This window comes from Coffea arabica, chromosome 8c (assembly GCF_036785885.1).
Source record: "Coffea arabica cultivar ET-39 chromosome 8c, Coffea Arabica ET-39 HiFi, whole genome shotgun sequence".
NCBI classification, from domain to species: Eukaryota; Viridiplantae; Streptophyta; class Magnoliopsida; order Gentianales; family Rubiaceae; genus Coffea; species Coffea arabica.
Genome location: NC_092325.1, coordinates 5,619,213 through 5,645,299, shown reverse-complemented (window position 1 = coordinate 5,645,299; position 26,087 = coordinate 5,619,213). Strand labels below are relative to the sequence as shown.

Below are 26,087 nucleotides of genomic sequence, written 5' to 3'. Positions count from 1 at the left end.
AACCATAAATACAAAATGAAAAAAAATCCAAACAGCAAAAGGAAAAGCTATCTTCACATCAGTGTCTCTCAACGGCATCCACTCTCCATATATATCAAATTTACCTAGCCCTCACATAACACGTGCAAGTCACAAATCTTTTCAGTCCAAATGTCCCTCACTGGGCCGTAACTCTAGTACTTCCCCAGTTCATAAAAGAAAATAAAAAACATTTCTTTTCGCGCCTCTGGACTCCTCACTTTTCACTCATCAGTTTCCCCGAAATAGTTTCTAGGGTTTCCCTGTTTTTCAAAACCCTTCATTTTCCCTCTCAGAAAAATTTGCCCCAAAAATAATAGCCATCAATCGCATCGGAAAAGATGGAGCGGCCGGCGATGCAACTCACGGAAGGGGCGATTGCGATGCTATCGGACCGCGACGCGCAGCAGAACCCGGATTTGAAGCCGGTTTTGCAAGTGATGGATGTGAGATTGGTGAACACGCAGAATCATCAAAATGCTACTGAGAGATACCGGCTGGTGTTGTCGGACGGTGTGAATACTCAGCAAGGGATGTTGGCGACTCAGCAAAATGTGTTGGTTAACTCGAAGAGGTTGCAGAATGGGTCTATTATTCAATTAACTCAGTTCGTCTGCAATGTCATCCAGAATCGCATGTAACATTTCCTAAAAGCCCTCAATTTTGTATTGTTTAGTTAACAAAGCTTTCTGCTTTTTTGTGCTTTTTGTAGGTAATAATATCCTTTTCTTGAGTGTGTTGGGTGGCTTGCGGGTTTTTGGAACTATTCAGCTTGTTTGCTGTGTCATTTGGGAATCGTGCATTAAATTTCCCAAAAAGCCCGCAATTTTGTTCTCTATTTGCAAAGTTTGGTACTTTCATGTGTTTTGTGTGCTTTTGCGGAATATGAGTCAAGGTAGATCAGTTTGTTAGCGGTATTGGCTTGGGAGTTTCATGTTAGAATTCAGTTCTTGAAAGTTGGTAGTTAAATGCAACATGTGCGGTTGTTTCATGTTTGCATTCTTTTAAGCTGTCTTGGTCTCAATGGTTTGTTTGCTGTATACGTGAGTTGTATATTACCTATAATTGGAACTGGACGAAATTTTACTCAGGATTTTAAGTCTTGTGCTAGTCTACTTTGTGCTTCCACTTTGTAAGTTTTTTTTTCTTTCTTTGAAAACAAGGGGTGGCATAAATTGTGAGATTTGTATTTATTTTTCTGCTAAAGTTTGTTATGGGCTTGATTGCTTTACACCCCTCTTCTTTTGGCTGATTTTTATTTGTTTTGGACATTGTCATCCTACCAAACGTGTGTTCTCTTCCCCCCATTTGCTTTTCCCTTCTGCCCCTATCTTCATCTTTCATCTACCTGTTGCGTGGAGCCTAAACTTTGTACATTTTCATTTATTACTGTAAATTAATCTGAGTAGTCTGATGGTATTATTTCTGCTTTGGACCCTAAGATATATTTCTTCCCCATAGATGGAGTATCAAAGTTCTGTACACGGATAACTGCATGTATTTGACTCATTCAGTCTAAGTTAGAATTAGTGGAAGCTATTAATTATTTAGCATGACGAATGTTCAAAAAGGTATTGGGTTAGTATTGTAGTATAGTGAATGTTTTTGTATGATGATTTATTACTAGTGGATGGCAAGTATGGTGCCTTGAGTTTTTGTTTTCTGTCCTCTTTAGTGCATTTATTATTGATATCGTTTATATTGAGCAGGATAATTATTATCATCGATTTGGAGGTGATACGGGAAACTTGTGATCCTATTGGTGAACCGAAGCCTTACCTCCTTAGGAACAGCAATGATGTTTCCGCCCAGAAGCCGTCTGCATCAGCTCATGTTGTAAATCAGCCAGTTAGTGTTACTGGCAGCTCTCAATCTGCTAGTGCTGGTTCAACCATTGGTGGGTCAGCTCCTAGACCAAACATCACTGGGGTAACTCGTATGCAACCTCCTGAGATGGACTCTGGTGCAGTTTCACATACCTATGGTAGTTCCTTTGTGGGTAAACCTGATTCTGGACGATATAATCCGACAATGGCACCCCCTGTGTACTCAAAGGCAGAGCCTGGTTCTGGTACTTCAAGATCATCAGTAAATAGCTATCTGCGACCACCTCAGCCATCATATCAGCATCCGTCACCAGTGTTCACAAACAGAGGACCCATAGCTAGGAATGAAGCACCTCCTAGAATTATTCCTATTGTTGCATTGAATCCCTATCAAGGTAGGTGGACTATTAAGGCCAGAGTCACAGCAAAAGGGGAACTTAGACACTATAATAATCCCCGCGGTGATGGTAAAGTATTTTCCTTTGACCTTCTTGATTCTGATGGTGGAGAAGTACGGGTGACCTGCTTCAACATGGTGGCTGATCAATTCTACAATCAGGTTGAGCTGGGTAAGGTGTATATGATTTCAAAAGGGACATTGAAACCTGCTCAAAAAGCTTTCAATCACCTAAAAAATGAGTATGAGATCCACCTGGATAATACTTCAATAATTCAGCCTTGCATTGAGGATGACAGATCAATTCCGCAACAGCAGTTTCATTTTCGCTCCATTGGTGAGATTGAGGGGATGGATAACAACAGTGTTGTGGATGTCATTGGTGTTGTATCTTCTATTAGCCCCTCTAGCACTGTAATGAGAAAAAATGGTACAGAAACTCAGAAAAGAAGTCTCCAGCTAAAGGACATGTCTGGTAGAAGTGTAGAATTGACTTTATGGGGAAACTTTTGTAATGCCGAAGGTCAGACACTTCAAAATATTTGTGATTCAGGGGTCTTCCCTGTTTTAGCTGTCAAATCTGGTAGAATCAATGATTTCAATGGGAAAGCAGTGGGGACAATATCCACTAGCCAGTTGTTTATAAATCCAGATTTTCCTGAGGCCCATAAACTGAATGAGTGGTTTGACAGCGATGGAAAGAACACCCCATCTGTATCTATCTCCAGGGAAACAGCAGGTATTGTCCGTACAGATGTGCGCAAAACTATATCTCAAATTAAAGATGAAAGGCTGGGCACTTCTGAGAAGCCTGACTGGATCACTGTATGTGCTACTCTTACATTTATAAAACTGGACAACTTTTGTTATACTGCTTGTCCCATCAGAATTGGGGATCGGCAATGCAACAAAAAGGTTACAAATAATGGTGATGGAAGATGGAAATGTGATAGGTGTGACCAGACTTTTGATGAATGTGACTACAGATACATTCTCCAGCTTCAGATTCAGGATCACACAGGTTTAACATGGGTTACTGCTTTTCAGGAATCTGGTGAGGAGATCATTGGCGAATCTGCAAAAAATTTGTATTACATGAAATATGAGGAGCAAGATGATGACAGATTCAATGAAATAATGCGTAGTATTGTCTTTAAGAAATATATCTTTAAATTGAAGGTAAAGGAGGAGACTTTTAGCGACGAGCAGCGTGTAAAGTCTACAGTAGTTAGAGCTGAGAGAATCAATTTTGAGTCCGAAACCAGATATGTGCTGGACTTGGTAGATAAGATGAAAAATGATGACAATGGTTCTCTACCTGTGAAGACAGAAAATGCCATCCCAAGCTCCGGACAAAATATTGCTGGTTTTGGAAGTGGAACTAGAGATCCTGCATCCTCTATGTCAAATTATAATGCAAGTACAGTTAGTATCGGTAGAGAAAGTGGGTTAAACACAAATTACCAAGGAACTTCCCATGGAAGTGAATATGGTGGTTCTAGGTTTCCTCCAACCAGGCAAACTGGCATGTATTCCAACTGTACGAGCTGTGGTGGAACTGGTCACAGCTCTGTGAACTGTCCAAGTGTTGCAAGTAATCAGGGACAGTCATATGGTGGTAGCTTTAGCAATAGGGTATCTTCTGCTGCAAATGCTGGTGGTAGTGAGTGCTTCAAATGCCATCAATCAGGGCACTGGGCAAGGGATTGTCCTGGTCTAGTAAATGCTCCTCCAGCTTATGGGAGCGGACATGCGACACCTGGTAGATATGGGAATGTATCAAGGCAGCATGTTGGTGGTTATTGAATTACTACTCCAAAATGAAATTGCAACAGTTCTGTGAAAATAGGTGCAAGTATTGTTTTTAGCGTTTTCATGTTTCCTGTTGGAGGTCCCTTCTGTCATATTCTGAAGTTGTCTGTCTGTACAGTTGGGCACTTGAAATGATCTTCGAGCAGTCTAGGTCTACGTGTTTTAGAGAAGGCAAATACAGCGAGCCCTCGGATCTGTCTTTGTTTGCAAAGGGAGTCTTGGCTTGCTGGTTTGTGTAAATTATTTTAGCTTTTTCTTCTGGTTTGTGTAAATTATTTTAGCTTTTTCTTCTGGTTTGTGTATTAGTGTTCTAAATCACTGAATATTTTACATCTATTTTTTTCTGCATGTGTTTGCCATTTCTGTTGGGAGGAAGGGTCTATATGTTTCCTTGCATGCATTTGATTTATTTTCTGAAAAGGTTAGTGTTTGTTGGATGCTTTCAAGTGTCTTCTTGGTTCTTGTGTGCTCATAGAAGCATGAACTATTCTTGATGGAGGAGGCATCGTGGGAACCACTTTGTTAGAAGGACTAATCTCAGTACAAGTGTATCATTAGAAGTCTGACTAATTTCTGTTTAATTCTTGAAAGATGCAATTTAATCGATGCCTGCCTGACATTAATGTTGTAGTTTTCACATGGATGTTTTTCTGAATTCTGATTCTGACTCTTTAAGGTTGTAATTATCACAAGCATCTTAAGCTAACCCATTATGGAATGAGGCTTGCAGGACGAGACATGAAATATAAAATCGACCTCTAGAATTAAGCCCTTATTTTCTTTGACGTTTACCATGAAGAAATGACTTGATACTGCAATTGCTATATAGATGGTGTCTAGAAAATTAGCATTTTAGTTTCTTATTTGGGATAATGGTTTTCTTTTCATAGATGCTTATAGACAGTTATGACTGGATAGTAGCGATGGATTCACGGTTCCATCGAGTGTTTGGTAGTTCCATAATTCAGGAATGGGTTTTAATTTCTTTATTTCTTTATTTATCTTTTTGGTTTCCTTGTATTTTCCTCTTCTTCTCTTTCACTGTCACACATCATACGCTGTTAGCACCTGAACTGCACCAATGCTGGCTATGAATTGCTGGAAAATTTCCCAAGGTCATCTTTTTCTTACTCTCGTATATATTTTTGAGATCCTTTTGCTGAGGAGAATCTATTTTTTTCACCTAAAACAAAAGCTAAAATTCTAAAAAGGAGTCTCAAATTTCGGCCAAATTAAGGTCAAACTCCTGAAATTCCAGAACAAAATGGTACTTTATACCTTGCGAACTAAAATCCACAACCAATTGACATAAAAAAGAACAATCCAATTAATAAGAATCAAGCAAAAAGTTTAAAATCAAGACAAAGTTCAATTAAGCTTGCGAATTTTGTTTGACTCTGGTTATTGAATCTGTCTAAGCATCCACCTGGAACTGCTTTTTCCTCCATTATGACTGATTTGGTTGATTAATGTTTAATGAATAAGTTGTAGTTTTCTACTAAAAAAGGAAAAAGAAAAAAAAAGCCCGGCCTAAATGATCTCAAAGACTTTTAGATCTTAAAAAGGCAGTGCACAGGAGGGAAAATGGTCTCAAGATCTCAAGGAGTCAAAGGGAGCTCCTTCAGGTCGAACATATTGTTTCCATGTCTCAAAACAATTGAGGATATGCTCAATAAACACAGCACCAGTCGCTCAGAGCAAGATGGTTCAAAATGAAACAAAGCCCAATCCCTAAGGGAAGGCCAGTACCAGAATATAAGTATGGCCAATGGAGATTGGAGAGGCATTCAGGGCCAAAAACACATCACTAACAGAGCTACTGAGTCTCGCAATCTGGGTCATCCAAAAGCAACATAATGATGGTTTCATAAAGCTACAAAGTTCCGTTGGAAAAAAGCAAATAGATTGAGGATTAAGCCACTAAGTCTCATCACTTAGATAATCTGAAAGCCACGTACAGATCGCTTCATATAGCTAAAAGTTTCGTTAATAAGAACCAGATAGATGCAGGATGACACCAATGCGCTTGACAAAAGCTACACCGCGGTGTATGCATTCACCACTGGCATAACCATTTTATCTCTTTGATGCTCACTAAGCATGTAATCATCTTGTATTTTCCTTTTGACGTGTACTACCGTGCTTGTTTAGCCCCTTTTGTCTTGGACTGCACCTGTCTTACTCCTTTTGTGTTGGGATTTTCAGACTTAAGCACCATATCCACAGAATTTTTTGGTTGGTTGACTTGAGACTCATCAGGCAGAGTTGAAAGCACAAATTTCTTGCTGGAGCCGACATGGTTACAAGTTTGCTTCAACATGCTTCTACCCGTCATCCACTTAAGCATCAGCTTCATGTGTGTCTTGCTATTTAATCCATTGATACCAGCTTCCTGCAATATATATAGACAAAAAAGAGAGATGAGGATTGATCTATGATGTTTGATTGAAGTTCATCAGAGAGGACAAACAAAGTGTGCATGGGCAAGCTATAAGGTTTGAATCATTAATGGACTAGAATTTTGTTGTGTGAGTAAATACAGTAGAAAAGTTAAGTCCAACAAGTGAAAATAAATGAACAAAGGATGCCTTATCACTGCTATAATTCTTGATAAATAAATAAATCAGGTAGCAGAAAAACAGCATCTGTAATCTTCCAGTGAAACTAAAACATAACATAAATTCCAATGCAATATTGTGTTTAAAATTTAAAATAAATTCTGATGCAATAGTGTGTCAGCAGCGCGTCAGCTTATGTGTGGCACCAAAGGAGCAAGTTCAGAGGAAAAGACAAATAAAGGAATGCTTTTCTAATGCAATAGTTCTCTTTGGTGTCATGCATAAAAGTCCACGTAAGGTTTTAAGCAACCAGTTATGTCTAAGGGTTTCAAATGGAAAATGCCAGGAAAATTTGATGGTCATTTTTGGCTAGTGACGTAAATTAGAGACAGATCAACACAGAAAGCAAGACAGCTTCAATAAGATGGGGAAAAATTAAGACAAAGATCTTCAGCTATCATTTCCTTGTCCCTGAGATTCTACCAACATAAACATTTCAAAAGACATGTATCATACAATTACTATAAACAGAAAGATTAAGTCTACTTTGGTGAAACATGAAATACTATGTTACTTTGAGAAAGATTTCTACATACAAAAAAAGTTTTTCTCTGGAACCTGTCAATTTTTGTCCAAGTAAACTATGTTAAAAGTGAACTACAAGAATGACTTTAACTTCCCCAACCCTCAGTTAGGGTTCTATAAGCATTAATCAGCATAAAAAAGCAGCAGCACTGAAAACATGACACAATTATCAGAAAACATGAGGTCAGTCGTGTAATCATTCGAAGTTGAGCTGGAAAAGGTAATCAAATCCCAACATAATATCTTATGACCATTTTTGTAGTAGGGTAGGTGTATAAGGAAAGGGTCCAGTTTGCTAGAGATGTTAATCTTCGATAAGGTATGAATTCAAAATTGGATCCCAGGCTAACAATTCAGGAACAATATTCACTCAAGGGTTAACAGAAGCAATGTTAACAATGCTATGGGGATGTTTGGTTAAGAAAATAATGCTCTAAACATTTGACATCTTTCATGTTGTCCATATACTTGATGTAGAGAAGAAGTACAAGATTTCTTTTAGAAATTACTTCCTTGCCCACAAAAGTACCATAAAAAATTGTCTCCTTAGGTTTTACACAGGATACAAATCCATTTCAGCAGTGCTGCAATGTTTCTCCTAAAGTGACAATTAACTACAAAAACTGGCGATGGTTGATATTTCACCCCAATATATTTCCTAATACGAAGAAAGCAACTGAGCGGGACATGCCCTTTCTTGACAAACTCGAACAAGAAGCTATTATCAAATTAGGTTCAGCAGAATAATTATTCTGAAAACCAACTTCATTCTCTCTCCTTTTTTTTTTTTGCTGACTTCAATGTAGTTTAACCTATCTGTCTTCAGTCAAGGGAAATGATTTGCCCCTCAATACAGGCATTATCCCAGATAAAGAGAGCTTTGGGGACCTGGGATAGGCTATTTCTCTTGGAAAGATAAATGTGTGGTCTCAAGGAGAAATATAAAGGTCAAAGTCAAATAAATGTCCTCGTGAAACTACTCATCAGGGAGGTTTAACGGTAAGATATCGTGAAAGTAGGTGCACGGCTAGAGAAGGGCATTAAGAAAAAAGCTCCCTATAATCCCTAAAAATGAATAGATAAATAATTGAAGTAAACCAGGATAAATTTTGAGTACTAAGTACCAGCTACTGCTATATACAACTGAAGCAAAAATGCGATTAAAGTCTATTTCTCCTCGACTATATAGTAATCCTCCAAAAAACAAAATACCAATGAAACATGTACCAAAATAAGCACATTAGTATATTGAAACATTTTATCAAACAACTAGAAGACAACAATAACTTTCAAAAAGACAACATTCTAAGCAGAGTAGTAATTCAAGAATTTGCTTTGAAGGGCATTTTACCTTGGCGTGGTTCCAAGTGTTGGAAACGGATAGAGGGCCATTCTGCTTGATGATGTGATAGAGAGATTCAGCAATGACGGCGGCCTCTTGCTGCGGCACCTTAGGGTTGATTTTCCGCAGATTGGGTGCTCGTTTTCTCGAGAAATATCTCACGAATGTCGTCACAGCTCCATTTCCGCCCCCCAACCACATTATTTACCTCCACAATATCGAAGACCCTTGTTGCTGGACACCGGCCGCAGCTCTTAAAAGCCCAAAAACGCCCCGAGAGGCAGTTCCACTGCGTTAACCAGTTGGCCCGGATGCTTACTACTGCACAGCAGGCGGCCACCACCCCTGGAGCCGCAGAGTATAAACGAGTTCAAACAAAGCCTAATTGTCGCAGTCATAAAGCATAAACACGTCCTGGCCAATAATACAAATTGGTTTAGGCATTTCTGCTTATGCTTCTAAAAAAGTTGGCTCGGTCGATAAGAAATAAGAAAGATTAATTTTTTTAAGAAAGATTAATTTTTTTAAATAAAGATCGTGTTAAAAAGTCAATAAAGATAACCAATTTTTTAACAAAGATTATGCTCGAATCTTTTACTGATCGACATCTATTTTAACTTCTCTAATAAATGTGAATTTAGGTGTAAATGAATTTTAAGAAATACAATCATCAAGAATTATTTGCACCAATCTCAATCTTTGCTGCCCCAGCTCCGAATTGTTATAACTTAATGAGTTCAAATGAGATGAATTAGTTGCAGTTGTATGGAGTTGTTATATGATAAGATGAGTCGAAATTAAATGAGTTATTATCATTTCAATGTTTAAACAAGGTTAAATGCACGAACTATTTTGATTTATAAATTATCAAACCAATTTAGATTAAGTTAGTATATTAGTTTCCTTTATTATTCAAGAGAGTAAACCAATTTCTTAAGCCAAAAAAAAAAAACTAACTTCTTAAGCACATGAATTTTTATATGATAATTACCTAGCACTAGTTACAAAGTATAGAGCTATGCATTTCTGATGCAATCCATGTGAATTATCATAGACTAGGCATCTCAAATTTCACAATCCCTGTCAGTGCAGAAGCAGCTTCTTAGTTATTTCAATCAAAAAGTGACTTAGTTTTACCATTCCCATATCTCAAGAATGGTGGTTCCTATCATCACAAGAGGCTAACACCACTAACTACAGCAAATTGGTTACACATCCCACGCTTCTAAGTGCGAGCGAGCAGTATCAAGATTAGTTACAACACTCAGGAGGTGATAAGAAGCCAATCCAAGATCTTGTAAACTTGAAGCATGACTAGGCTTAAAGATCAGGCATTCCCAGCCCAGTTTTAGGATCATATGTCCTTTCCAGTACTACGTCCATTGGAGTATCCTTGGGACCAGCTGCATAGAAGAGTTAAATTGCAGTTAATAAGATGCAGGAAAAAACTAGCAAAGGAAGTGCAGTAATAAACAGAAGTTGAGCAGAACAACCTTTCGTACTCTCACAAGGGAATTTCAAATGCTAGAACATACTTCGGTAGTTAAAAACAGAAGACACCACAAACTTAAACTTCTTGAAATACCACAATACCTGCAATTAGCAGGCTAGTATAGTCTTCCTCACACTGACATGTTCTAATTGTAATTGTCAAAAAGACATTGAGAGTACTCATCAAAAACCATACGGACAAATGGTTTCAGTCACTATAAGCACGTGAACAATGAGCAGCAGTCCTAAACTCATGACAAGGTTCAATAAATTACATCCAAGAACAATTCTCAGATCTTGACAAGGTGTGAATGCTGTAAGTATTCTGGAATCTAAGACAAAACAACATAACAGCAGATAAGTAACAAAGGGTAGCTGAACATTACCAACTGTTGGTCTTGGTGTTGTTCTTATCTTTAAGATCTCAGGCCGGGGAATTATAGAACCTGATGCTCCAATACCTCGGGAAACTCTTACTTTGGAACCATCTTCCAAATATCTGATTCCTACCTTGCATGGTTTCCTGCCAAACAAGAGACCATCATCACCCTTTCCTTGCAAGCAAAATTGACCTAGATAGGATCAGTTAACTAGTTCATCCATGCGTACCCTGTCAGCGGATCTACAACCTGGACATTTGAGACGTGCAATGGGGCTTCAACTGTAAAGATCCCACCTTCATGACCTTGCCCCTGCTTGATATGTTTCTTAACCTGCAAGGAGAAAATTTGAAAATGATATTCCGTTTCAAAATACACAGAAAAAGTGAAGACTTCCAAACACTAGTGAACATGGAAGTTCATAAACATAATTTTCATCCATACCCTCCAGCTCTCAACTGAATATCCTTATAGCATCATGTGGTGTGAAAGCAATAGATTATCATGCAGTTATAAAGGAGGTTCTCCCATAAGATGGCTCTCAAATTTCAAAATATTAGCACAAGGGATACTTAACATCATTGACTGCCAATTCATTTTGAATCATGAGTAACAGGTGTCAAAAATTTAAATAGCAACATCATCCACCAACTGCTTGTTCTTCTATTAAGGTCCTCCAACTCTAAGTCATCACAAAGTTAGGTAACCGCTAAATGATTTCCATGAAACTTAAATCACCACTTTCTCTCATCCAAAACAAATCAAGCAACACAATCTATTGCTCCTACCCAAGGGGAATAGCGAGAGAGAGACAGAAATAATGAGAGAGATAGTGAAGCACTAATCCTCTTCTTTCAATTCCTCTTCACCTCAGAAAGATGCTTCAGGAGAATGACTCTCCACTGAACAAAAGAGGACCAGTATGCAGTAAAGTGCACCAATACTTGCAATTAATTTGTCGTTCAATTTGTTGTAAGACATTCAGGAAGGTATTCATGTCCTCCAGTGAACAATTCAATGAGAAACGCCCATTCCAATTAAATTTCCTTACCAAAAATAACAAATAGAATCATCAATATCTGCTATATGCCTCACACAATTGGAGCTTCCTATTGTACAGTCAATCATGCTTTCACACAAAACAATAAGAAGTAAATATAAGACAGAATAATTGGGCATCTTGCGTGCAATTTGTTCAGGAAGCATCAAGCAATATGATCCAAAACATATGAAAGAGAATGTGAAAATTTGTAAAACAGATCAGACAGAAAAACTCACCAAATTCTTGCCTTCGACAAGAACACGATTTTGAGAGCGAATAACACGCTTTACAAGACCAGTCTCTCCTTTGTCTTTTCCCCTAATTATCATCACCTGCAAGTTAGGAAAAAAATTTGAGATACAATGAACAACAAACATTTCAACAAGAAAGGCCATATGAAAAGAATGGGCAACATTATTGTCACTCTTTTCTTACATTATCACCTCTGAGAATCTTCCAATGATGTATCAATTTCTGTGCTGCTTTCCAACCCATTTCGAGAAGTCCCTAAAATTTCCGTCACCCATATCAAAATATAATCATACAATTTTTGAAACTTCACAAAAGAAAACGAAAACGTGGAAGCCCATGTCCAACAATCCAAATGGCATGCTACCACTAAAACAAGCTAAAGATCTTTTACACAACAAAATTCATCCATTTGGGGCGAAATTCCGAAATCAATTCTCCACCCTTGTTTAAACTAATCACCATAAATCCTCAAAATTTTGCATCTCTCCAGCTGACAAACAGATTTTAAGGATTCATCCATTTCTTCAAAGCTTAAAGAAAAGGTGGCAATAAAGCCTTTATAGTGCTCCGTTAGCGAACGAACAAGCACCAAATCTACCGGTAAAATTTAAAAACTCCGATCAAAAAATCTCAAAGCCAATAAATCCAAAAGTAAAAAATCAACCCACATAAAATGCACGACCTTAGATTCCTAGAAATATCAATTACTCACCTCACTTCATACCCAAAAAAAATTGATATAAAGAAGACGATGCACAAATTTTGATACTGGGAAAAAGAGAATTTCTTATTTTTCAACAATAATCATAAATCCGGACCTGGGATTTCACGAAGATACCCCAAACTTTCTAGGATTGGCTGTGGAGAAGAAGCAAAAAATGTTAAATCTACAGTGTAGAGTAGGGTTTAGTCTGGTTGCGATTTGGGGTTGAAGGAGAAAACTGCAATATTTCTATAAACTTGGGGGCGATTTTGTCTTTCTACCTAAGCTCTGGTATAAGCAGATTTATGCCCAATTTTGAGTTTGTTTATGATTGATTATCGAGTTTTTTTTTTTCCTTCGATTTCTTTCTGTAATTTTTTGCTTTCATCTCTTTTACTTTCTTTTAATTTTAGTTTTACCCAGACTAAGGAAATCTGTTGCTGGAAAATTATTCTTCTTCTTTTTTTTGTTTGATTTTCTTATATGAGAATGGTGACGATTACAGTTTATGGCGTGTGTGTATATTGTATCTACTTGTATTTGAGTAAGTACATGTCCCAAAAGTTTTGTAATTTAGAGGGGGAAGAAAATTAAAAATAAAAGGTAATATTTTCCTCTTAATTATTCTACCTATGCAATCAAATATTGAGTGAGTAGACCTTTTCCACTTTTATAATTGTTTGAATGAGTTAATTGTAAAAAAAAAAAAAAAAATTTCTGAACAACGTCCAACCACTATGTAAATCCATACATTTCTAATTATTGGTCTCCTCTTGCATTTATACATGTTTTCAAATCACTTCTACATTTTAAAAAAAAAATTAACTCATGAAGTTTATCTTAATGATTCGTTAGATGGACTCTTGTTTGGAAAAAATTGCTACATTTTCAATCACTTTTTTACCTCAAATATATCAAATCGCTACAGTAATTTTTCTATAAAAAAATCCAAAAAAAATGTAATCCAAACATAAAAATACAGAAGCTATGATTGCTTTTTTAACATAGCATTGCTCTTGCCAAAACCAAGTCTCCGCTGTCAATTAGTTCCAACCTTGAGATTTTTACACTTTTAGCGATCTGCACGTAGTCAGTTTAAAGATAACTGAGGCCAAGTACAAGGTAAATTTTCGTTTAACCCCTTTTCAGTACAGTCGAAAATTCAGCTGTTGCAGTATCACTTGCAGTTGAGAGTGGTAAAATTCCTTAGCTAATAATCAGTTACAGTCATAACAGGCATGAACTTACCGACCAGCGATGGTTTCAAGTGTTGGGGAAGGGCCCTGATCATCATTTCATCAATTTAAAGAATCAAGTCTACCAGTTTTCAGCTTTGAGCACAGCTGCACTTTGAAAACATTTTGCTAATGTGCTCAGAATCACAACCTAAGCAATTTTTAGCAGTTCACCATATGTTTCTTGATATAATTCAAGTCTGAAAAGGAACAGGAAGAGGATAAAATCAACAAAGCACTAATTGCTTTAAAGCAATACAATGCCATGCTGCAGTTCACCTTCAAGGCTTAGTTTATCCTATCCTAACAACCAAAAACATCATATCACACGAGGCATACAAATTACATATTTTATTCTCATAAATAGTACATTATACGCTTGCCATCATAGTTCCCAAGTCCAATTTACTTGTATCTTAATAAATTGTCTTAGCATATGCAATACTCTATTCTTATTTATGTAACTATACTAGATCGTTGCCGTGCCACTTCAGAAACAGACACTGGCTGGTGAAGATATGTTAATATCCTTGTCGGGGAGTTGATCTCTCATAAACTCTTGCTTACCACAATGAGCAGAGGGTACACCATCAGCCTGCAGTAGGTTATAACCAGTACTAACACCAGCTGGAACTATCAGTGCTGTCATCTTTACGTTCTCAGCATTGGCTTTCAATCGAAGGCGCTCTGCTCTTGAACCAATAACCTGGCCTACGACAGAAGCTGCAATGGTTAATGCCATAGCAGTCTTGGGCATAACAACAGACTTCCTGAGCATGGCTATAAATGGGACTGCAGCATGCACTGCAACAAACCATGATAATGAGAACTTCTTAGTATGTTCCCTCCAGATGCCTAATGGAACATTAGCTGCCATGCCCAAAGCACCAATGGCGAGCATCTTTGAAGTTAGTGGCTGTGGCCGAAGAGTCTTGACAAGAGCAGTTCTTGCAAGGGCAGCCCTCGCCGCAACCACTGCAGGTGGACATTTAAGCTTGATTCCGGGCGGCGGCCGGAGAGCTGCTGCTACAAGTGGGAGGACACCACTCACAGCACGGTATGACTTGGCAATTGGACAATTGCCTGTTTCCAACCATTCATTTCCCAGTGCCTCATGTTTTGAAGGATCTCCCTGGAAGACGATTAAATATCACTAAATATTCAAAGGACCAGTTTCACAACAAAACCACAGCAAATCTTGTGCAAGCCCTCAGGGTTCAATTTCATAAAAGTTAATGTTATGGATATGGAAATGGGGAACTAAATTATGTCAATCCCCTTTCAGAAACAATAATATTTGCAAAGTTCAAAGAAACATACTTGATGTGAATTCTTCTTTTTAGATGTTCCTGAACTCTTTTTCTGCTTTTTCCATTTTTCTGAGAAAAAATCAAAACCGAATGGACCACCTGGTCCAAATGATGACAAACTGATGGTCGCAGCTTTGGCAGCCAAAGGATCAAATTTAGGTGCACGCTCTGCTTCAATTTTCTCAAATTGCAGCTGAGGCTTCCCAGATAGTGGGACAATTCCATCTTTTCCATGGAAAAGTCTAAAGGCCGTCTCAAAGCTGGGGCCATCTTCAAATATTGGTCCTTTGGATCCCCTTATCTGAAAATTAAAGGCAAAGGTATTGTAAGCATAAAATCCATGGAGCTCAAAGCAAATAGCCAGAGCATCACAATCCTCCAAAAGACATTCGCCTCAATTAGCTTCTCCGAGTAAATTAGTAGGAAGCCTTCAAATCATCAAAGCAAGGAATAAACATCTTACGTGAAGAGGGAGGTTCAGCGAAGAGAAAGAGAAATTGGTTGGTTTGCTGACGTTCCTCAAGAATGGACATTTCTGGATGTCCTGCTCATCAAAGGAGCAGTCACGTGACTCCTCATTCAATGACTTGAAGAAAAATTCCATTCTTTCTACCTCCAAACCGGTTTCTGCAACACAGCATTTACCACAGTTCATATTTGCAGAACTCATATAGTTGGAGAAGATCAAGATAATTTAAATGAAACATTATCTAGTAATTCATGTCTAGTATAATGGTTATGCAAGCACGAACGGATGACAGTAGATAGAGCTGTAGAAAGTACCATTCATCAAATGAAGAAAGGAAATGCATATAAAACATGAACTGGAACCTACTCTTCTGATGGCACAAAGCAGGCAATAATTGCAGAGGAACGTGAGATAACAACGATGTTTATTGTTTTGATTGTTCCAAGATTTTGAAACCAGGTTTACTTAGTATTACAAGCAAAAATACACCTATTTGGCAACTCAAGCTGCGTTAGAACTCAAGATGTATTGCATCTTCTGATCAGGTGAAGCTATAGTGGAACAGCTTTAGTGGTTAGCAAAGGGTTAAGAATCCAAAACCAGCTAGGGCACTAACCAGTCACAGCATAATAACGGCAGGAACTAGTCAGCAGAAAGCTGATCAGATAGAAAACTTGGAAAGTGTGTTGCAAGAAATATATAAGCATTGAAATGTTTATGACCCCCAAAAACCATCAACAACCACTTAAAGTGGTAAACAGCAGGAAACTCAAGAGTATATTAATATGCCTCAAACTGTATTTCCCACTTTTTAGATTCTAACATCTTATTATCCAGTATATTTTTGTTCACAAGGCGACGGACAAAATTTTTATCGTTCACTTTCAGTCAAATTTAGTTAATTGAGTTTGGCTTGGCAAATAAACAAGCTAAGCTTAGAGTATGTGGGCTGATTTGGCTCATTTACACCCCCACCAGGGACAGTTTTCTCTTCAACATTCCCAATTGAAGCAATCTTTGTGCACTTAACCACCAAAAGGATCCTAATACACATGTTGACACATAATGCGCACTCAACTCAATTCAGTAGACTAAGACCCCTACAACCACAAAATACATACAAAGACCTGTGTGTAATTTAGTATTCTGCAACCTTTCTAGCAGCACTAACAACATTAACCCACACCTAAGCAGAGCCCAACTGGGATTTTGGGGAAAAGGGAACTAGATGGATTCATGCCCGATCTCTAGTCAAGAACAGCACATTTCCATGCTCTCTGCAATTAATTGGTGGCAGGATAGCCAATCAAACTCCCACCTACAAGTAGGGAAGGTTTACCATCGAACACTCCCCAAACCCCAATTGGGCTAATCCACCTCAAGGAACGCTACCATAAAATCAAGCGAAAGGAACATATGCTTTATCACTCCTTGGGTTGATGAAAAGAACTTTTAATAGTTTAAAAGCACCACCAAGCATACATCTTCGATCACATGTAACAAGAAAATGCCTCCTCATTATTTCCCATATATCTACCCATGTATTTTGTATAATTTTCCCATTTAGCGAGCAGCTATGTTTTCCCCCGGAAAAAAAACTACAAGGAAAAAAAAATTATAATGCTAACCAACTTTCTAGTCCGTCAACAGCAATTAAATGCTTGAAACCTTAACATAGGCTTAACTTCGAACAGTTCAAAACCACATATTATTAGGTCACAAATTCATCGTTTACCTCAACAAGATTTCTCTCTCAGCGGCTAAATAACATTAAATGCAAAACCAAAAGCCCAAAACAAGCCAAAAAAAACACCCAATTAGCTACTAATAATCATGATTTTTCCCAAGAACTAAATAAATCTTATACAAACTTTAATGAGAATGTTCTAGAAACTAAACATGTGAATCCAGATTTTCAGAGGAATAAAAAGCAGAGAAAGTCGTAAACTTTAGAGAATTGAGAAGAGAGGGCAAATGGGTTACCGACGGAGTAGGTGGATTTTCCGGTGAATGACTCGGCGGGGAAAGTTGGAGCAGGTTTGGTTGGTCCAGTAAAGCTGCAAGCGAGAGAAACGTGTGGAGAGCACAGACCAGTCACCAGAGGTCCAGAGCACAATATTAGTTGGTGGTTGTTGGGAACTTGGGATTTGATATTTGGGAAAATTTCAGAAACCTCCCCTGAGGTTTCCACAATTACACTGACCTCCCCTGGCAGAACTTGGGACTAGGGGTGGGCAAAATTATCTGCTAACCCGAAAATCCGTCATCCGATTCGATCCGATCCGAAAATTAGGATATCCGATTTTTATTATTTGATCGGGTCAAAAGAGGGTCGGGTACCCGCTAAGATGCGGGGCGGGTTAGGATCACATAATTAAAAATTCGCGGGTACCCGATCCGCCCCGCATATATATATTTTATTTTATTTTTATTTTTATACACACACTATAAAATAATAAGAACTAAATAAATAATTTTATTGAACAAATTGCATTACAAATATGAGAGACTATAGTTTATTTACAAGATTCATTTGTAGAGGCCATGATCTTATATTTTATAGAAAAAAGTTTAATTAATGTGGAACATATATATTAAAAATTGTGCTACTTATTTCAAACTTTTATTAAATTCGAATTCTTTTAATTTTTTTTCCTTTATCTTATATTTTCTTCACATGCTTGTTTCTTGATGGGAAACCTTTTTTTAGAAAAAAAATATTTCTTAAATCTTAGATGAATGTGTAAAATATAAAATTAAATTTGTATAAATCATTTTTTTAATTAAATGATAAATGGGGTGAGACGGGTACCCGTTGACCAGACCCTATCTCAGTGGGTACCCGATTATAGGGTACCCGCTGATATGCGGGGTGGGTAAGGGTCAAAAAATAATTGACCCGCAAGATACGGGTCGGGTCAACTAAATGGTGAATGGGACGGGTACCCGACCCGCGCCCACCCTACTTGGGACCCAATTGCTAACATCATATAATGTGAAATTGCTATTATACCTAAGACATTTTGTGTTATTATAAAACTAAAATCTGATAAATAAGTCATTAGGGCCCAAATTAAAATTTTCAATATCATTAACCAATTTATCAGTTGGAATCTGGCGAATTAGAAATGCATTTAACCAACTGGCGCCAATTTCATTCAGCAATATGGCGCCATTTTGCTAATTGACATCAGAGACAAGACAACAAATCAGTCTTTTATATATTGTAAAGAAGGCATCAAGAGAAGAAACAAAAATAAGAAGAAACATAGTGAAGATGGAAGCTAAAGAAACCTGCAATTTTCGATCAACTGGTGAGGCAGTGATGATAGCATTCTAATTTCATGGTTTTGAAGCAGAAAGAAGGGAGTATAAAAGACAAATTCTAAGATTTTTCTATTGCAAATCACAAAAATAACAACAAAAAAGGTACGCGAGTTCTATAAATCTTTAGAAATATGATCGAATATGACCTGTTACTTCCAGAACATGTGCAGAAATAAGAGTTTATCATGTAAACTTGAAGGAGAAAGGAAGGAGTATGTCAAACCATGAATTTAGTTAGATGTTAAAGTCAAAAGCATGACAAAAACCATCGTCTGTTACGTTTATCATAGTTGTTCAATGCTTGATAAGCTAAATAGATGATATAGTTTGATAAGTTGTGATCACTGGTACATGTAGTTAGATAAGTTCATTATCTGTTATGTTGACCATAGTTGTTGAATGCTTGATAATCTGCAATAAGTTAGATAAACTGTCTATTCTGCCAAATCTACGTTTTAGATCTTTGAGTTGTGTCTTGTTCTTCATTTATTGAGTAAAAGTGTTTCATTATCATAGAATCATGTTAATGGTTGTTAGTGCTGAATTATTAATGTTAATAATGTAGGATGGTGAACATTGGTGCTTATAACATAGTTGTGCATTACAAGGGAAGAAAACTGAGGATTCCGAATGTTGATCCTAATGGCTACTTGTACATTAACTTGCTATATGATGTTGCTGAAAAAGCATTGAGTGAAATGCCTGGAAATGCGAATATGATTATACATATGAGGCATGAAATTCCTGGAACATATGAAATGCGTGACGTTAATGACGACAAAGCAGTAGTTGAGATGTTTAGAATGCATCAATCTGGAATTGTAATCAATTTGCATGTGTATGAAATGAAAATTATTCCAACTAAACCTGATAGACCTTTAAACCATAACAATGATCAGAAAAATCAAGAGAATTTAGGCATTGAACAAACTTATGGAAGGGTGGTTGTTGACCTTGGAAATTCTAATGATGAATTTGAGGACTCTAATTCTGACGAGTCATGGAAACATGTGCTTGATAGCGATAATGAAGGTGATATAGATGATGACAGAGTCTCAGTGGAGAGTAGTAACTTGAGTGACACTAATTTTTCTGATTTTGAGAAAATGAGAATTGTGAAGTGGTTCCTGATTCCGAATCTGATCAGGAAATTGATCCTATGAGAGAAGTGATAAGATAAAAAATGTGGGTGTACAATCCAAGAGAAGAGATTGAGTTTGAGAAGGGCCAATTATTCACCAATGTGGATTCCTTTAGAGCAGTTTTGAAGGATTCTGTCATCCAAAAGGGATTTCCAGTAGTAAGATTGAAGAATGAGAAAACTAGAGTGACAGCTATTTGTGGTATAGATGGTTGCAAATGGAGAATTCATGCAAGTCCTGTGGTTGATTTTATCACTTTTATGATTAAATCTTACCAACCTGAACACACTTGTGTGATGGATAAAAGTAATGTAGAAGCCACGTCAGATTGGATTGCAAAGAAGTTGGTGCCTTTGGTGAGAGATCATCCTAACATATCTAGCCAGGGCATAGAAGCAGAGATGATAACTAAGTATGGTATTAAACCAAGTTACATACAGCTTTTTAGAGAAAAAAAGAAAGCAGAAGAGGAGATTCAAGGAAACTTCAATGATTCTTATGGCAAATTACCAAAGTATGCAGCACTTCTAAGACAATATAATCCACAAAGCATTTGCAAAATACATTATGATAGGCCAAATCTCCTTGTAGAGCCCAGATTTTAAGAATATTTGTTAGCTTTAGAGCACAGAAAACTGGTTTTCTTGAAGGTTGCAGGCCATTCATTGGCTTTGATGGCTGTCACTTGAAGGGTCCCTTTGGTGGTGTTTTACTCACAGCAGTGGCCTTAGATGGGAATGATAGTATATTTTCAATTGCATTTGCTGTAGCTGAATGTGAAAACAAGGAAACATGGAGCTGGTTCTTTCACTTTTTTGAGGAGTTTTTTGGACCATTCAATAGCCACTTACCTTTAACCTTTATGAGTGATAGGCAAAAGGTACTGCTCAAAACAATCTACTTTTTGCTTGGACTTGTTGAAGGATCTAAAAAAGCTTTTTTTGACTCATCTATTTGCTGTTTTAAGGGCTTAACCTTGCTTATGAGGAGATTTTTCCAAATACTAGTGGTAGATATTGTTGCAGGCACATTTGCAGCAACTTCAAGCAGCAAATTTCCAGGCATGCTACTTAATAGTTTCTTGTGGAAGGCAGCAAAGAGTTATGATCAGATAAGTCACAATGAAGCAATGTCAACCATTAAAGACATCAACATACAGGCTTGAAAATATTTGGACAAAATTCCCAAGAAGGCGTGGTATAGATATGCATTTGCAAAAGAAATTAAATGTGACCATGTCACAAATAATTTCACTGAATCGTTTAATTCATGGGTTGGTGATCTTAGGGGCAAACCCATACTTACCCTTGTTGAAGGTTTGAGAAGGAAGTTCATGAAGAAAATGCATAAGAGATACCAAAATGGATGCACATTAACTAACAGAATCACCCCAAAGTTTGCTGAAAAACTCAAAAAATTGCTCAAGCATCAAGGCATTGTACCCTGAATATGACAAGTGAGGATACATTTGCGGTTGGTGATATGGACAGGTCATTCATAGTCAATTTAAACCAAAGGACTTGTGATTGTGGTGCATTCCAATAAGTTGGACTTCCTTGCAAACATGCTGCACTTGGCATTATCTACAAAAGGGAAAAGTTGGAAGATTACTGCGATCAATGGTTCTCCAAAGACATTTACTTGAAGGCATATGCTTCTATGATTCACCCTATACCTCATGAAAAGAGGTGGCCGCCTATGGATGAAGTTACCCCTAAGGTTGTACTACCCCCTCATTTGAGAAGGGCTCCTGGTAGGCCAAGAGTTAACAGAAGAAGAGAAGCTGATGAAGGACCTTCATCTCAGCCAAAAAGGTCTAGTACCTTAAAGTGTGGAAATTGTGGTCAGTTTGGTCACAACATGAGAACATGTCAAAGAGCTCTTGTGCAAAGAAAGAATCCAGCCAATACTCATGGATCATCATACACACTTTTGTACAAATTGAATGTTCTTTCTTGATTCAACATGCTGTTTATGTTGTTTACTTCATGGTAGATGCCAACTAGAAAAGGGAAACCAGGCAGAGGAATTGCAAATTTAGGACTGCAAGGATCTGTTCTTTGGGTATAAATCATATTTGAATTATGCAATTAGTCTACAATGTTACTTAGTCATATTACTTTAACATGTAAATTTGTTATGACAGGATCATACACATGGGAATGTGCCTATTGTGCATTCAGGTCAAGGTAGCAATTCAAGTCCTTCTACTGGAAATGCTGCTGTAAATGTTCAGGTTAATGTACAAATAGGTGTAATTGCCTCTAAAAGAAAGGTACGGGCTCTTTTGTTTGGTTATCCAATCTAGTGCTGCTACATATGTATTCAATAAGGCACAAGCTCTTTTATTTTGAACAATTGCAGAAAGAAAGGCCTTCAAATGCTACTTTGACAAATGCTGCAACATATTCTTGCAGAAGAGTTGCACCAGAACTTGCTCAAGCTCCTATGCAAGCCCCTGGTGATGCTCAAGCTGCTACAACTGTTAGGATGAATGCAGCTGCAACTCTTAACTCTACCAATATTAGCACCAGTGACAGTTTTAGCTTGCATTTCTAATGGAAGCTATTATGCTTACATTTCTCTTCTTTTGTACTTAGTGGTGCTTATGAGTTATAGTTCATTAATATGCTGCCTATTCATGCTTTTGTATCTGGTGTTGTGTGAAACTATGACTAAACAATGGCTTTACAATCCTCACCCTCTGCCTAAATTGTTCAAGGCAGATGGTGTTTTGGATAGTCTTGGATTGCATTTCTATTTATTTAATGCATGGTTATGAAATCTGAATTGATATTACTCTTGGATTGCAGTTTTGGTTTGCACCTTATTACTGTTAAGACCTCATAAATGACTATTTTAGTTCTTAACTTGTTTTGTTTAATGGATCTGTAATGTTGCAACTTGAGCGGATGACAAGTAACTTAGTTTTTGCATTGCTCATGAACCTGTTCAATTCATTCTTTTTCACCTCAATTTATGCAACAAATCACTCTTTTATACCTTAAATATTGATGCTTAAAGTGAAAGTGGCTTCCTTCTTAGTGCTGGTCCATAATATGTTGAAGATAAAAAAAACCTGTTCAATTCATCCAAAGTCAAGGTACTGCCGTAGTGTCCTAGATGCAAAGATCAGGATCTATGATGTTGGCATGAAAAAGAAGGGAGTTGATAAGTTCTCATTCTGTGTCTACTTTGTTAGTTGAGAAAACAAGAGAGAATGTCTCCAGTGAAGCACTTGAGGCTCCTCTGTTGTTATTTACATGAAATTTTGTTTGTTTTTGGTCTTGTCACATTTTTTTTGGCCTGAATTTCAAGGAATATAGCTCAAGTTCAGCAGCATAGACTATGTCAAATGGAAGCAAGAGAAGCATATTGTTCTAGACGGTGTTCAGGCCAAGGTTTGTTACTGCTACACAAGTTTATTTTAGAGCTGTCTTTGCTTGTATTGTTGTTCTTTGATTGTACTCTTGGCTTTTGGTTGTAAGGCTAGTGCTAACTTGGTTTTGTTCAAATCTTGCTACTTTTTGGTTGCCATGGACCATTGGCTAACCGTTAAACAGGAAGAATATTTTTACAAACAATTTCTTAGTTTACTTCATTAGCATTTTGTCTCTAGTACTGGTAGATGATGTGCGTAGCTTTAGAAAAGATAGCAGTAGCCGGCTACAGCTTTGTGCAAGTAAATGGTCAATCCCTTCCTTTCTCCTTATTTCACTAACATCCCCTCATTTTTTCTAATTTATTTTTTATTTTTATTAGTTTTCATTATTTCACTAATAGAACTTGTAAACACTTACCTCAGGGGCATTTATGGGAATAAATTTCCCTCCCTTTCCTATAAACACTTTTTTATATTTACTTTTGACTCATGGGCTGATTTTGTTACAAAATTCTAAACCTCAGGGGAGGTTAGTGTAATTGTGGAAACCTCAGGGGAGATCAATGAAATTGTTAGAAACATCAGGGGAGGTTTCTAAAATTATCCCTTGATATTTTTATTCGGGTTAATTTCAGCAGAAACCCCTAAATTATTTTGGCCCTTAAACCACTGTGCCCCTAACTTTATCTTTTAAGCACTTTGACCCCTGAATGAACATTCAAATGAAAAAGATGGCATAACTAGCCTTTAGTTTGCAATTGCAGTTTCCTTATACTCAATTTACCTCTTAACATGAAATCACCATTGATATACTTATTTTTATTTTTATTCTTCTAATTTTTCTATTCTCTCTCTTTTAATCTCTTACTCAGTGTACCTCTTACCTCATGTCAAGGATGAATTACTCATTTATATTTTACTTTTTTTTTATTTTATTCTCTTATTTCTTCTTTCTCTCTCTCCCTCTCTCTCTCTCTCTCTCATATTTTTTGTTTTTTCCTTATTTTTTCCCATCACACTTGTCATTACTAAGCTATATGGTATTTTTAATGATTAGTTAATAACAAACTTCAATATATATACGTGTCAAAAGATTTATTTTTGGAATTAAATTTGCTTTCTAACACAAAAACATAAATATAATAAAATTAGTAGGGGTCAATTGCCTGTAAAATTCCTTAGAGGACATAATACAATTAGTCATAGTTCATGGGGATAATTAAATTGCATATAAATATTTTTCTTATGCTTAAAATGAGGGCAATTTTGGAAAATTGAAACATTATTTGACAGTCAAACATCATTTTGACTGATGAAAGGGGCAAAGTAGCGAGGAGCTTCATTTTTTTTAACAAACGAAAAAATATAACAAAAAAAATGATAAACTAGGAACGCAAGGGGCTAATTAAGTGTTGCAACTAGAGCTGTAAACGAACCGAAACGAACCGAGTATCTCATGTTTGAGCTCTGTTCGTTAAGTGATTCGAACTCCGTTCGTGTTCGTTCGTTAACTTTCGAACTCTAAATCTGTGTTCGTGTTCGGCTCGTTAAGTAAAGTTCGTGTTCATGTTCGTGTTCGTGTTCGACTCGTTTAACATAAACGAGCCGTTCGCGAACACGCTCGAAAAGTTCGAATCCAGATTATTCTAAGCCTTAAATATGCCACACAAATCATTAATCATCCTAAAAAATAATTAAATACTAAATGACTAAATTTCATTATTCAATAACTGCATAACCAACATTAACATAAAAACAACAAATAAAACAAAATAATTTGTCCTTCAAATATAAAAATTCAGCCATAAGACAAGTACCAAATTTCGGCAGCAGCCAATGGGGAAGGAAAACAAAAGTAAGGTTGGAAAGGGAAGGGGAAAGTTTTAGAATTTCTTATGAGTAACCCTAAAATTTGTCAAGTAACAATTATGTTCTTGTTCGCGAACGTTCGTTAAAATTCGCGAACATATTCGTGTTCGCTCGATTATTAAACGAACACAAAAATTCGTTCGTGTTCGTTCGTTTAAGGCTTTCGAACGAGCCTTTAACGAACACGAACGAGCCGAAACGAACCGAACTAACGAACAGCTCGGTTCGTTTAACAGCTCTAGTTGCAACTACTTGAAACATCAAGACATCAAAGATGGACGAGAATTCAACGTCATCGCAGCAGAAATAGTGAAATAGTTGCAACTCATCGAAAAAATGTTGAAGTTGATGCGTTGAATAAGAGAACAACCAAAGCGATGAACAATTTTCCACGCACCTCAACAATTGCGCCAACTTTCAAGACTCTAAGTCTTTGTTTGATAATCTAATTGAATACTTAAATTTAATAAATTCAGATCTTAACATATTCAAATCGTTTAATAACAAAAAATTGAACATTTGAATTAATTAATTGACGCTGAATTTCTTAAACAAAATTTATTTCTAAAATTAAGTGATAAACTATTAACTTATTACTGAATGTGATATGTACTCAAATGTATTAGATTTAATACTTAAGAATCCAATAGCTTAATAAATCCAGACTTTAAATTTCAAATTTCAGTTTTCAGGTCTTAGTTATATCAAACGCACCCTTAATTTAAAGACTAGATATACTACTCTTCATGGTCCTTAATATGAGAAAACATGACTAACGAGATATGTGAATTTTTTGTTCTTATATTCGAGAATTATTGCTGTACATCCACTTGTATTAATTTATTTGGTAAAAGCTTAGGAGCAAACCCATAACTATCATCCCAAAGAAAAAAGGTCACTTGAGACTGTAGTGAGTCCAATAAAGGGCCCTAAGAATATGCTACGCC

At 36.9% G+C, this 26,087-nt stretch overlaps 4 protein-coding genes and 1 long non-coding RNA gene across 8 annotated transcripts; 2 read left to right on the top strand and 3 right to left on the bottom strand.

Moving 5' to 3' along the window:
• The first annotated feature begins 227 nt into the window (after positions 1-227).
• On the top strand, positions 228-4,412 carry LOC113707277 (replication protein A 70 kDa DNA-binding subunit A). Its single transcript, XM_027229520.2, has 2 exons — positions 228-655; positions 1,728-4,412. Exons 1-2 carry the CDS (start codon positions 360-362, stop codon positions 4,045-4,047), a joined length of 2,616 nt encoding a protein of 871 aa, XP_027085321.1. The 5' UTR covers positions 228-359; the 3' UTR covers positions 4,048-4,412.
• A 1,475-nt stretch (positions 4,413-5,887) lies between these two features.
• Positions 5,888-8,930, bottom strand: LOC113706302 (uncharacterized). Its single transcript, XR_011820514.1, has 2 exons — positions 8,548-8,930; positions 5,888-6,445 (listed from the first exon to the last, which is right to left on the bottom strand). It is a non-coding gene; the product is annotated as an uncharacterized lncRNA (long non-coding RNA).
• Positions 8,931-9,607: 677 nt separating this feature from the next.
• LOC113706277 (uncharacterized) lies at positions 9,608-12,671 on the bottom strand. 3 transcript variants are annotated; one of them, XM_027228147.2, is made up of 6 exons: positions 12,522-12,671; positions 11,887-11,958; positions 11,688-11,783; positions 10,639-10,742; positions 10,416-10,552; positions 9,608-9,941 (listed from the first exon to the last, which is right to left on the bottom strand). In XM_027228147.2, exons 2-6 carry the CDS (start codon positions 11,944-11,946, stop codon positions 9,859-9,861), a joined length of 480 nt encoding a protein of 159 aa, XP_027083948.1. In that variant the 5' UTR covers positions 11,947-11,958; positions 12,522-12,671; the 3' UTR covers positions 9,608-9,858. The 3 variants fall into 3 exon arrangements, with proteins under 3 accessions (XP_027083948.1, XP_071919518.1, XP_071919517.1); XM_072063417.1 differs by having other exon boundaries at positions 11,895-11,958; positions 12,522-12,592; XM_072063416.1 differs by having other exon boundaries at positions 12,416-12,555.
• A 1,122-nt stretch (positions 12,672-13,793) lies between these two features.
• Positions 13,794-17,536, bottom strand: LOC113707309 (uncharacterized). 2 transcript variants are annotated; one of them, XM_027229581.2, is made up of 4 exons: positions 17,404-17,536; positions 15,415-15,578; positions 14,962-15,252; positions 13,794-14,773 (listed from the first exon to the last, which is right to left on the bottom strand). In XM_027229581.2, the coding sequence occupies exons 2-4, from the start codon at positions 15,553-15,555 to the stop codon at positions 14,132-14,134; spliced, it is 1,074 nt and encodes a 357-aa protein (XP_027085382.1). In that variant the 5' UTR covers positions 15,556-15,578; positions 17,404-17,536; the 3' UTR covers positions 13,794-14,131. The 2 variants fall into 2 exon arrangements, with proteins under 2 accessions (XP_027085382.1, XP_027085383.1); XM_027229582.2 differs by having other exon boundaries at positions 17,408-17,536.
• A 2,394-nt stretch (positions 17,537-19,930) lies between these two features.
• Positions 19,931-21,054, top strand: LOC113705700 (uncharacterized). The gene is made up of 3 exons (XM_072062597.1): positions 19,931-20,403; positions 20,481-20,769; positions 20,857-21,054. Exons 1-3 carry the CDS (start codon positions 19,931-19,933, stop codon positions 21,052-21,054), a joined length of 960 nt encoding a protein of 319 aa, XP_071918698.1.
• The last annotated feature ends 5,033 nt before the right edge of the window (positions 21,055-26,087 follow it).

Excerpts from the sequence above, each read along its gene's own strand:
- LOC113705700 (XM_072062597.1), top strand. The coding sequence starts at position 19,931 with ATGTGGGTGTACAATCCAAGAGAAGAGATTGAGTTTGAGAAGGGCCAA. Across the intron at positions 20,404-20,480 it reads TCTTATGGCAAATTACCAAA|AGCCCAGATTTTAAGAATAT; the intron begins GTATGCAGCACT and ends ATCTCCTTGTAG. Across the intron at positions 20,770-20,856 it reads TTATGAGTGATAGGCAAAAG|GGCTTAACCTTGCTTATGAG; the intron begins GTACTGCTCAAA and ends TGCTGTTTTAAG.
- LOC113707309 (XM_027229581.2), bottom strand. The coding sequence starts at position 15,555 with ATGGAATTTTTCTTCAAGTCATTGAATGAGGAGTCACGTGACTGCTCC. Across the intron at positions 15,253-15,414 it reads CGCTGAACCTCCCTCTTCAC|ATAAGGGGATCCAAAGGACC; the intron begins GTAAGATGTTTA and ends TTTAATTTTCAG. Across the intron at positions 14,774-14,961 it reads AAAAGAAGAATTCACATCAA|GGAGATCCTTCAAAACATGA; the intron begins GTATGTTTCTTT and ends ATCGTCTTCCAG.
- LOC113707277 (XM_027229520.2), top strand. The coding sequence starts at position 360 with ATGGAGCGGCCGGCGATGCAACTCACGGAAGGGGCGATTGCGATGCTA. Across the intron at positions 656-1,727 it reads AATGTCATCCAGAATCGCAT|GATAATTATTATCATCGATT; the intron begins GTAACATTTCCT and ends TATATTGAGCAG.
- LOC113706277 (XM_027228147.2), bottom strand. The coding sequence starts at position 11,946 with ATGGGTTGGAAAGCAGCACAGAAATTGATACATCATTGGAAGATTCTC. Across the intron at positions 10,743-11,687 it reads TTGTCGAAGGCAAGAATTTG|GTTAAGAAACATATCAAGCA; the intron begins GTGAGTTTTTCT and ends TTCTCCTTGCAG. Across the intron at positions 9,942-10,415 it reads AACACCAAGACCAACAGTTG|CTGGTCCCAAGGATACTCCA; the intron begins GTAATGTTCAGC and ends TCTTCTATGCAG.